This window comes from Engraulis encrasicolus, chromosome 21 (genome assembly GCF_034702125.1).
Source record: "Engraulis encrasicolus isolate BLACKSEA-1 chromosome 21, IST_EnEncr_1.0, whole genome shotgun sequence".
Lineage (NCBI taxonomy): Eukaryota > Metazoa > Chordata > Actinopteri > Clupeiformes > Engraulidae > Engraulis > Engraulis encrasicolus.
Window position 1 is genome coordinate 1157267 of NC_085877.1, and position 11656 is coordinate 1168922.

The 11656-nt window shown below is 41.2% G+C and overlaps 1 protein-coding gene across 2 annotated transcripts; it reads left to right on the top strand.

Annotated features, from left to right (window-relative positions):
- Window positions 1–6182: 6182 nt before the first annotated feature.
- LOC134437235 (zinc-binding protein A33-like) lies at window positions 6183–10074 on the top strand. Of its 2 annotated transcripts, XM_063186740.1 has the most exons (5): window positions 6183–6480; window positions 6583–6743; window positions 6986–7094; window positions 7928–7954; window positions 8911–10074. In XM_063186740.1, exons 1-5 carry the CDS (start codon window positions 6342–6344, stop codon window positions 9459–9461), a joined length of 987 nt encoding a protein of 328 aa, XP_063042810.1. In that variant the 5' UTR covers window positions 6183–6341; the 3' UTR covers window positions 9462–10074. The 2 variants fall into 2 exon arrangements, with proteins under 2 accessions (XP_063042810.1, XP_063042809.1); XM_063186739.1 differs by having other exon boundaries at window positions 6183–6743.
- Window positions 10075–11656: the final 1582 nt, after the last annotated feature.

Genomic DNA, 11656 nt, shown 5'->3' on the forward strand with positions numbered 1-11656 from the left:
AATGTTGCCAAGTTTTACAATTGTGCCCTACCCAAAAACCATTCCTAACCCTAACCTGTCAGTGGGCTATTGCAATGTTTCTGAGTTTTAAATTTGTGCCTTGACCAAAACTTTCCCTAAACCTAACCTGTCACAGACAGCTGCATGACCACTGCGCAGGCTTCAGAGATGACTGTGATCTAAAGCAGCTTTTGGTCGGAACATTGGACTGTCGGGACAAAGGGTTTCATTTAATTGGTAAAAAGTTACCTGAGTGCTGTAGGATCAATGGGAAATGTTCGGAACATTGACGCATCGGACCAATGGGGCGTCGGAAAAACGAGCAGACCCCGTCCAGGGTGCAGGACAAACTCTACAGTGATTGGTTTTTTTTTCAGTAAGAGGACTCCACACTTCAAATCCTTTTCTTTCTTCTTGTTATATTCCATGACAGATTAATGTTCCGACCACTGTGGTCTTCTCCTTACTGAAAAAAGCTCTGTACAGTGGAGCCTGCACCTGACTCAAGAACAGAATCCGTAAAGCCAAGTCTGAGTACAGAAGGAAGACTGAGTACCACCTGGGCAGCAACAACAGCCGGCAGGTGAAGCAGGGAATCCAGCATATTACCAGCTAGACCAATACTGGGGTAATGCGATTTAATGCTAAAATATCCTTTTTAACCTGGGCATGTACTGTAATTTTAAGCACTGTAGTGATGACAATTTACTCACAAGATCAAATTTGCACGTTTTTTTTTTTCATGACAAGTTTGACATGCACAAGTCTAGTGATTGAAGTGATGACGTCACCAATGGAGAGGCTGTAACTGCCTCTCAAAAGGTTTCCTGTCACGTTCACTACATCACATCATAAAGGCTACTCTTCACTGACACACACCAGAACAGCTTCACACTTCAGAGAGACCAAACACAAAGAGAAAAACATGTCTGAAGACATTTATGCGAACGCTGATTTTTTAAACACTACAACACCATCTAATAGCAAAGCTGAAAACATATATACTAATGAAGTTCCTAAAGGATCTCAGCAGAGGACTGATAAGGGGGAATCCCAAGAGAACTCAGGAGGACATTACCGTAAGAATGCCTTATTTTCAACTTGAGACATTTATTACAGTAAATACCATATCCATATTGTTCAAATACCCTCTTGCACTGCTCCCCTCAGGTCGCTACAAACTGGCTGTGGTGTTGGTCTGTGTTCTCCTCTTGGCTGTTACCATCGCACTTTGCATCACAATTTGGAGGTACAAGAACCTTGCTGAAGAGAAAGATGAACTGCAGCTCCAATACAATAGCATCACACTAGACAGTGCCCAGGTAAGACAGACAACACCAACTTGAGTAGATAAAAATGTTACTTTTTAAAGGAACTGTCCACCCTTTTTTGATTTTCACATATTTGCAGTATTTCCCGGCATTATTCATGAATGTGCATATAATTTTCGTCTATGTGTTTCCATTGCCTAGTTTAACAGTATAGCCAAATTAAGCGTAGCAATGCAAGTCTATGGGGCAAACAAAACATTGTCAAATGTAGCCTACTTATAAAGTACTTTAAAATTAATGTAAAATTCAGAGTGCAAAACAGCTATTTATTCGTAGCCTGTGATCATTTGTGGCTTGATGCTAATGCCTCCATTCACTTCCAGTGATTATACGTTTATTGTTAATTAATGCTGTGCTTAAAAGTTCTATTCTATTCTAGTAGAGAAATACCACTCTGACCCATCATTAATCCCTGCTAGAGACCAACGGTAGTGCTATGAATGAAGAAAGATAGATGAGATATGTGAGAATAGATGAGAAAGTTGTTATTCTATTCTGTTCTTTTCTATGCCTGTAAATCCCAGTTGGAGACCAACTTCAATGCCATGACTGTTGAGAGAGATGAACTACTGAAGAATCTCAGTGAGCAAGGTAGGCCTAGTTCATTGCCCAACAAATTGTTTGAGGTTATACCATACAAGTTGACAAAATGTCTAAAGGTGCCTATGGTGACTTTAAGACATTTTGTCAACTTGTGTATTTCACTTCATTGTATTTTCTATTGAAATGAAATGTTGTAGGTTAAATGTGGCAATCTGACTCACTGCATGTGGTTCCAGTATTGCACTAAGACCACATGATGGGGCAGTCGTGGCCTAATCATTAGGGAGGTGGTCTTAAGAACAGAGGGTTTGTTTGGAAAATCCCACCCTTATCTCTCCCTATACCTACATCCATGGCTGAAATTTCCTTGAGCAAAGCGCATGATCCCACATTACTCCAGGAAATGAAAATAACTTTTGGACAAAACACGTTTTGTATAAAAGTGTTAGCTAGTGCAATGTAATGCAATGATCCTTTGCTGTTTTGTTCTATACCATATGACTGTACTAGGGGCAGACTCAGTAGAAGTTATGTAGTGCCACCCAGTGGACAAGCTGACTCACTGCATGAGGTTACTGGAACAGCACGACACTAAGACCACTTCACATGATGATCCAGTAGAAGTAGTGGAGTCCTTCATAGAATCAGCATTAAAATGTAGTCTGAGCTTGTTGATCACCAACCTGTTACACACACAACTCCTCAGATATCAGGCATTTGGGAAGCATCAGGTCTGACAGTCCACTCTATTCTGTTGAAATTTGGCCAACACTGACATGGGTCGTTATGAATGTCCAATGAAGCAACATCTGGTACTGACAATATATTTGAAACTTGAAAATCCACACAACACCGGAAGCAAATGTAATTCACTGCTGGGGACGGCTAATGATGATTCAGCTTGTTCCTGATTGGCTGACAAATCACCATGAAGTGCATCCTGTATGTCCTCCTATTTGTTTCACTGATTAGTTCTCAGCACATGGAGTCTGTGTTTGTCATATGGAATGCTGTGTAAATAAACATGACTTGTGTGGATAACCTTTTCTACCATTCTCATCCTCAGAATCACATGACATGAAAACCATTAAACAACATGCAGGTAAGTGTGTTAGTATCTAAATATATCATCAGTATCACATGTGTTTCCCTAATTTCTACTAATTTTCATGGCGAATACCTTTGTGTGCACTTTTACCCACTTTTTAATTTGTTTTGATATGTTTAGAAGTTGCACAGTTCTCAAAAATAAATGAATAAAGAAGCACTCATCAGATTTCTTTTTGCTTTTTAATCACCTCACAAACGTTTCAGTAGCTTCAATGGCGAGATCTGAAATCTGATGAATGCTTCTTTATTTTGAGATTTGAGTTCATTCATAGACAAAGTTAAACACCAAGTGTACTTGCACAGTCAAATTGTGATTCAAATAAATAAGGTTAGATGTAGAAATTGACCTTCATTTCTACCTTGTCCACTAGTGGATGTGACCCTGGATCCTGATACAGCAGCATCCAGTCTCATCCTGTCTGCTGCTGGGAAACAAGTGAAGCATGGAGACACACGACAGAATCTTCCAGACACTCCAAAGAGGTTTATTAAGTACGGCATTGTTTTGGGAAGAGAGGGCTTCTCCTCTGGCAAATTCTACTATGAGGTTCAGGTTAAGGGGAAGACTGGGTGGTCTATAGGAGTGGCCAGGAAGGGACAGCTATACCTGAATCCTAAATATGGGCTCTGGACAATAGTGCTGACAAATGGGACCTATAAGGCTGCAGCTGATTCCCCTGTTCCCCTCTCCCTGAAGGGGACGCTCCAAAGGGTGGGGGTGTTTGTGGACTATGACGCAGGTCTGGTCTCCTTTTATGATGCAGATTGCTGGGATCTTATCTACTCATTTACCAATGTGTCACTCACTGAGAAAATCTATCCATACTTCAGTCCTGATACGAATGAGGGAGGTAAAAATTCAGCCCCTCTCATAATCTCCCCAGTCCATGTCTGCCCCATCAAGTAAATAGCACATCAAGTGTCACTTGAAGGGCTTGACATTGGCACCTGACAATCAGCCAAATGTTGGTAAAACTATATTTTCTGTCTCATAGCCATATTGGATGATATCACCATAGTCAATATTCTGTTGTTTTCTCCGTGTGCATCGACCAGATTTCAATCCTAGAGTGACATGTCTCAGGGCAAAACAGAGATAATCGGCTATACATTTTTTGGTGATTTTCTTTTCTTATTGTGCAATTGTCATGTGACATGTGATTCCCTTAGGATGCCAAGGGATCATTGTAAAGCGCAGTTTGAATATGTAGGCCTACTCTCAATATGCCCCTGCACCTACCTGCAGCCTGTTTTCATGTGTCTGGACACAACTGGTTGTATGATTTATTTTCATGTGGGAAGTTGTGGGAATTGCACTGATCTTTTTGCTTTAGTACTTAATTGTCTGAGCTTCGAATTACTGTATTATGATTATGACGATTATGTACTGTGATTATGACCTGTGCCAGAGGCGGAGCTATAGGGCAGTCAAGCAGGGGATTTGTCCCTTCGCTCTCCCATATTGTTAGCGGGGGGCCCTATTATGACCTTGTCAGACTCTATGGGGGGTGGGGGCTATCATTGCTTTGCCAAGGGGGCCCTGTGTGTAATTGTTCCGCCACTGACTTCTGCCACCATAACCTGTCTGTCTGTCTGTCTGTCTGTCTGTCTGTCTGTCTGTCTGTCTGTCTGTCTGTCTGTACAATAGCTAATAGGCCTAACCTTGTAATTAATGGCTCAATAGTGAGAACATTTGGTTTGTTTGGGTATTATGTTTTATATATGCCTGGCTGTGTCTCATGCCTAGTGCCAGCAAGTGTGATGCAAGTACGTTTGCCCCACGGGGAGAAATAAAGTTCTTACTTGTAGACTCTTTTGAGGAATAGAAACTTAACCTTTTTGAATATTTGGAGGATGTGACACAAAATTCCACTCGCGTCTGTGTCTGGGTCATCTACTCTACGAAGTCTCCCTGTCTGAGTCATACTTGTTTGTCCCTGTTGTCTGACTTTGAGGTTTTTTTTTCAGCAAAGACAGCAAAGGTTGTGCTTCCTCTTTTTTACTCACCTCCCAAATAGCTTGTGGTAGCTCTTGCGTAGTAGACTATGTTCACCAGTTTTCCAGATGTGTTACTTTTGTGTGGATTCATGATTGGTGTTTTTCTAGTTGTTTACTTGTTGTTTACATGAAAACAGCCTAATGAAGGCAAGATAGGCCTATCTATACACTTGTATGCCTATACTATGAGACGTCACGTTCATGAGCAGAATAAGGTGAGTAGGCCTATAAAACAAAATAGCCTTATCAACTATTTCCCAGGCTACTCACCCTCCCAGAGCTGGAATCTCCAATGGACCCTCACCCTCCATACTGCCACTCAGACGGTGAGAGGCCTATAGATGGCTGAGGAGCCAGATGAACCAAACCAGGCCAACCACCATCTTAGTCTGAGCCTGTTTTACAGATAATAAGGATAATAGCTGCACTAAGTCTGCCACTTCCACTACATCAAACAACATACGTAGGCTATAGACCTGACCTCTGACTGATCACCCTCTCACTCTTCAAGAACATCCAATACACCCCACAGAATCCCTGGCCAATCAGTCATCCTAATAGGAGTATGACGTAGGCTATATACACTTGGAAAGCATGGGGCTAAGAAGAATTGTATCTATTTTGGGGTGGTGTCGGGTGTTTGTTTTACAATCTCGTTAATATTTTGAGTTTTAAAGGCAAAATCCACTTTCATTCTCAAAACAGGGAACAGCATTTTACAGTAACTGTTCCACCTGCTTTTTGGTTTGGACTTGACTGGGAATTATTAAAGATTTGCATTCACTTTTTAATATCGCAATTTTACATTAGACTCGTCTTCCAAATCTCTCCCTCATCCCTCATTTACAAGCTTGGCATGCACAGACCTATTTCTGGTTATGTGGTTGTGACTTCCTTTTTTGAGGTTCACTACCCTTTTCACCATGAGAATAAAATAATAATAGTAGTACATTTTATTTTGAGCGCCTTTCAAAATACCCAAGGACACTTTACAATCAAAACAACAGTAGGGAAAGTATAACAAAGCTTCAGTGAATTAACAATAGGAGAGTAATTAAAATGCAAAAATAAAAATAGAAAAAAAAATAAAATGCATGTTTTTAAATAAATAAAATACGTAGAATGCATTTGAAAAAAAATAAAAATGAGAAAAAAAAATAAACTAATAAGTAAAGTGGAAGTGCCTGTCAGTGTAATTCAAAAGCAGAAGTGAAGAGGTGTGTCTTCAGCTTAGATTAAAAAAGTTGACAGAGTAGAAGAGTAGACAGAGTAGTGACGAAGAGGCCACTTCACTGACCCACCAGAACAGCTTCACACTCCACAGGGACCACAGACAGACCACAGGGACTAGACACAAACATGTCTGAGGACGTTTATGGAAATGCAGATTCTTTTCACAATACAAAACCAGCAGGTAACACAGATGAAAACATATGTATGAATGACATTACTAAAGGATCTCAAATGCGGACCCCACATAGCTCTGGAGGACAAGACCGTAAGTGTGCAGGATTTTCAATCGGGGACTTAGACAATAAATCTCATATAATGCTATATGCTCAAATACTCTTGAACTCATTTGTCGTCATGTTCTCCCCAGGTCGCTACAAACTGGCTGTGGTGTTGGTCTGCATTCTCCTTTTGGCTATTACCATCACAATTCTGAAAACAAATGATTTACAGCTCAGGTACAAGAGCCTTTTAGAGGAGAAAGACCAGCTACAGCACCAATACAACAACATCACAGCAGATAACGCACTGGTAAAGACACAGACAGATAACACACACTTAAGTCGGGAAAAAAAACAGACTCTAGCAGAAACAGACTTCTACAGTTTCTTTACTTTTTTGTCTACTTTTCATGTATTTGTGACATTTTTGCATTTTTTTTTTTACTGTGAATTGTCTTTCTGGAAGTCAAATTCTACTCAGACACGTGTAAAGCCCCAGTTTGTTCTGTTCTGTTCTGTTCTCTTCTGTTCTCTTCTCTTCTATGCTAACAGTTGGAGGAGAGGAATGCCTTTCTAATCCATCATGAATCCCAGCTAGAGACAAACTTCAATGCTGTGATGGCTGAGAGAGATGAACTACAGCGACGTCTTGGTGAGATAGGTGAATTGAAGTCTTTCACTCCACTGCATTTTCTATATAAATGTTATACTGCTGTACTATTGTGGCAGACCCATCAGAAGACCTGCAGTGCCACTCAGTGGACAAGCTGACTCACTGCATGGGGTTACATGGGAAGAGCACGACACTGAGACCACATCACATGATGATCCAGTAGCTGTAGTGGAGTCCTGAATCAGCATTAAAATGTAGTCTGAGCTTGTTGATCACTAACTTGTTATACACACAACTCCTCTGCTATCAGGCATTTGGGAAGCATCAGCTCTGACAGTCCACTCTATTCTGTTGAAATATGGCCAACACTGACATGGGCCGTCATAGAATATCAAATGAAGGAACATCTGGTACTGACAATTTTGTAGGTTGTAGAGAGTTACTTGTGCACAATCCCTGCTGAACAAAAAGACTACGTATTTTTGGAAAAAAGGTTTGCACACTTTGGATTTTTTCTTCTTTAAGTTATTTTTTCTTCTTTTTATTTATCCATTCATTGGCAATGACGTTTCGACCTCTCGGTCTTCCTCAGATGGAACCCTTTTTCCAAAAAAACTGACAATTTTGTAGCCTGAAAATCTGCACACCATCGGAAGCAAATGTAATTAATTCATTACTGGGCTGACAAATCACCATGAAGTGCACCATGACTGTCCTTCTGTTTCACTGATTGGTTCTAGTACCTTACTAGCCTGTTGCATGCAGAGGTATTTGAAAAACATCCTCTTATTCTCTCAGCAGAGTCTGTGTTTGTCATATGGAAAGCTGTGTAAATAAGCATGACTTGTGTGGATAACCTTTTCTACCATTCACATCCTCAGAATCACATCACATTAAACAACATGCAGGTAAGTGTGTAAATAATAATACCTGTAATTGTAACAGAACAGAAAACCACAAAATAAAGAACATTGGTTGATTCGAAAGAAGACTGGCAAAATTTAAGGATAAGTTATGCCGAGTGGCTGGTTGAGAATTCATGGAATAACGGTCAGAAAACAGCATAAAAATCATAGAAAAGGCATTCAATTCACAAGAATTTCTTAGACTAGTGTAACGGAGGCTAACTAGCACAGAGTTGGCGTGGAACGTTGGTAAACCTCCCTCCGATAGCCTCATACAGTCTCGTGCCGTTGGGCTGAGAGACTAGTCTCTTGGCCCAGCGGTATCGTACTGTGTCTTCCATTGCCGAACCGTTGTAGTTGACGAGGTCGCACGTTCGATCCCCGAGGGGGGTGAACAGGTGCAAGATGACCTCCGTCACAGTGGTGCCGCTGACCCGGGATGGGAGTGAGGTTTAAGGGGGAGAGTGTAACGGAGGCTAACTAGCACAGAGTTGGCGTGGAACGTTGGTAAACCTCCCTCCGATAGCCTCATACAATCTCGTGCCGTTGGGCCGAGAGACTAGTCTCTTGGCCCAGCGGTATCGTACTGTGTCTTCCATTGCCGAACCGTTGTAGTTGACGAGGTCGCACGTTCGATCCCCGAGGGGGGTGAATAGGTGCAAGATGACCTCCGTCACACTAAAAAAGAAAGACATAAAAGCACTAGATTCAGAGAACTGAAACAAGGCCCCTGGTGGCATTGGATTTGAGACTTTTGGGGGGCTGAAATCATCTAAATATATCATCACGAGTGTCAAGAATTAGCCTACAATAAATACAGGACATTTAGATAAATTATTATTAAGTTATTATTCTTATTCTTATTCTTATTATTATTATTATTGCATGCTATTAAATATAAATATAATTGTGTGTTGGCCTATTCAATTTGAATAACTTTTATTTCTACCTCCTGCTAGTGGATGTGATCCTGGATCCTGACACAGCAGCATTGAGTCTCATCCTGTCTGCTGATGGGAAACAAGTGAAGACTGGAGACACACGACAGAATCTCCCAGACAATCCAAAGAGGTTTAATAAGAGTTTCAATGTGTTGGGAAGAGAGGGCTTCTCCACTGGCAAATTCTATTATGAGGTTCAGGTTAAGGGGAAGACTAGGTGGACTATAGGAGTGGCCAGGGAGTCCATTAACAGGAAGGGACAGATATATCTGAGTCCTGAATATGGACTCTGGACAATATGGCTGAGAAATGGGACTTATAAAGCCCATGCTGATCCCTCTGTTACCCTCTCCCTGAAGGGGACGCTCCAAACAGTGGGGGTGTTTGTGGACTATGGTGCAGGTCTGGTCTCCTTTTATGATTCAGATTGCTGGAATCATATCTACTCATTTACCAATGTGTCATTCACTGAGAAAATCTATCCATTCTTCAGCCCCAATCTGAATAAGGAAGGTAAAAATTCTGCACCTCTCATAATCTCCCCAGTCCATGGCTGCCCAATAAAGTAAATAATATGAACTGTAAATATTTGTGGACAATTCCGTAAATGTTGAAATGACACACTGATTTGGGATGGATTTTTGTGCATTCTGCTTTAGTTGTCATGGCACATGGTATTTGGATTATACAGTAGGCCTACAATATTACAATATAACTTGCAGAACTAATAATGCAGAACTGTTTTCTTCAGTATTTTTTTTCAACAGGTGCAGGACAGATCTTTAAAGACATTTTATCTTGCCTACATGATACCTAAAGATATTGTATCTTGCATTACTGTCAGTGATACTTTATAAGGCCTACTTGTTCCACAAAAAATGTACAGCTCCAGCAACACTGAACGGAACAACTCACTGAAATGAAATGATACTTTCACTTTTAATGAAGAGATAAGAAATGGCCCTAGATCTCATTGTCAAATGTGTTGTGTTGGCTTCCAATTCCATTTTTGTACTTGTGACTGTAACACAGCTAGACTTTTCTGACATGTACTCGTCTGCTTTTACTAATACGTAGGTAATACCTTTATATATACAAATTATAATATCTCCTTGTGTTGGCATTACATGTACTACAATAGATGCATTTTAAAAAGAATAAATGAATATGTTAGCAACTTTGGTGGAAATAGTTCTACTTGATAACACTTATGTATTTGCCAACTTGTGTCCAACTCCAACACCTATCACCAGACTGGTCTGATAACCACTTGATCCTCTGTGCTACTATAACACGGCTACACTGGTATTATAATTAGAACTCATGTGTCTGGTTATCATAACATTTGCTGCAAAACCCTATTAAGACAGTATTCATATTTTCAGTGCAGGCCCCTACCTATATACTTCAGAATCTACTGCAAAATGCACTCCTATGCATAGGTCAATATTACTGAAGCAGGCTGTACAGTTTCTCCAAAGCACATTTGTGTGTGTGTGTGTGTGTGTGTGTGTGTGTGTGTGTGTGTGTGTGTGTGTGTGTGTGTGTGTGTGTGTGTGTGTGTGTGTGTGTGTGTGTGTGTGTGTGTGTGTGTGTGTGTGTGTGTGTGTGTGTGTGTGTGTGATAAATCATTGGCTATTTATCTCGGCTGTGATGATTTACACTATGGTCAGGGTGCCAGAAAGCCTACTTATCAGTGGCTGTAGACCTAATAGGCTATATGTAGTGTTTTTAGACTGCCAATGATGAAACAGTCAAGTCAAGAGAAGTTGACAAGATGAGGAGATTTTTTGTTCAGAGATAAGAGAGGTAGTAAGTCATTTCTAAACATGTCTCCATGCTTATCTTCTGAACTACAGGTGCTGTAAAGGCCCTCCATAGATGGAAGAGGGCAGCACGCTGTTCTCTGCTGCTTTTATGAGCCCCTAGACCTCTGGCCTCTGTGCCACAGTGCAGATGGGAACCACATACAAAAACAGTATGTCAGTTTGCTGTCCACTGAGCAGCGGTAGAAGGACAAACAGACTCACAAACACAAACAGCTCCTGACAGATGTTGTTTTCCTGAGTATTCTGAGGAAATAGTTACTGTGCCTTATCACCAGTGCAACGGTGTTGACGCCCCAGGTCAGGTCCTCCCTGATGTTAACTCCCAGAGAGCGGATGTATTGTATCACTTCTTGGCATAAAGTTACCTGCAGTTGAAGGCCTTTTCCAAACATTTTAACACAGGAAAATATTTGCTTCCTTTCATGTGCTCAGCACCTTAAAAGCTCTTGGCTTGTCTTGTATGCGCTATCTGCATTGCATTTAGAGAGTCTCATCAAGGCATTTTCTTCCATCTCCAAACTCCTCTCCTCTCGCAGCCTCACCACTGCAGAGACTCTCCTTCATGCTTTCATCACCTCCAGACTACTGCAATGCCTTACTCATTGGTCTCCAGGCAAATTCAATGCACATTAAAATACATCTGAAACTCTGCAGCTAGACTCCAGTCCTCACCCATAGTAGAGTTTGACATCGCCTCACACCAGTCTTCCATCAGCTACAGTATACTGGCTTCCTGTTCAATTTTACATCCATTCCAAAATCCTCCTGCTTGTTCACAAGACCCAGCAAAACATTGCACGCCACCCCACCCACTCACACTTAGCGCTCCTTCTGTCCACCCCATACAAATCTCTGTTTCATGGATGACAGGGCTGCCCTAAAGTCTGGAACAAGCTCACTCTTTCACTGCGCCAATCAGTGCACTATAGCTTTTC

Bases quoted from the DNA above. Each gene is read 5' to 3' on its own strand.
- LOC134437235 (XM_063186739.1), top strand. From the start codon at position 6,342: ATGTCTGAGGACGTTTATGGAAATGCAGATTCTTTTCACAATACAAAA. The intron at 7,095-7,927 runs GTGAATTGAAGT...TCACATCCTCAG, and splicing joins GCGACGTCTTGGTGAGATAG to AATCACATCACATTAAACAA. The intron at 7,955-8,910 runs GTAAGTGTGTAA...ACCTCCTGCTAG, and splicing joins TCACATTAAACAACATGCAG to TGGATGTGATCCTGGATCCT.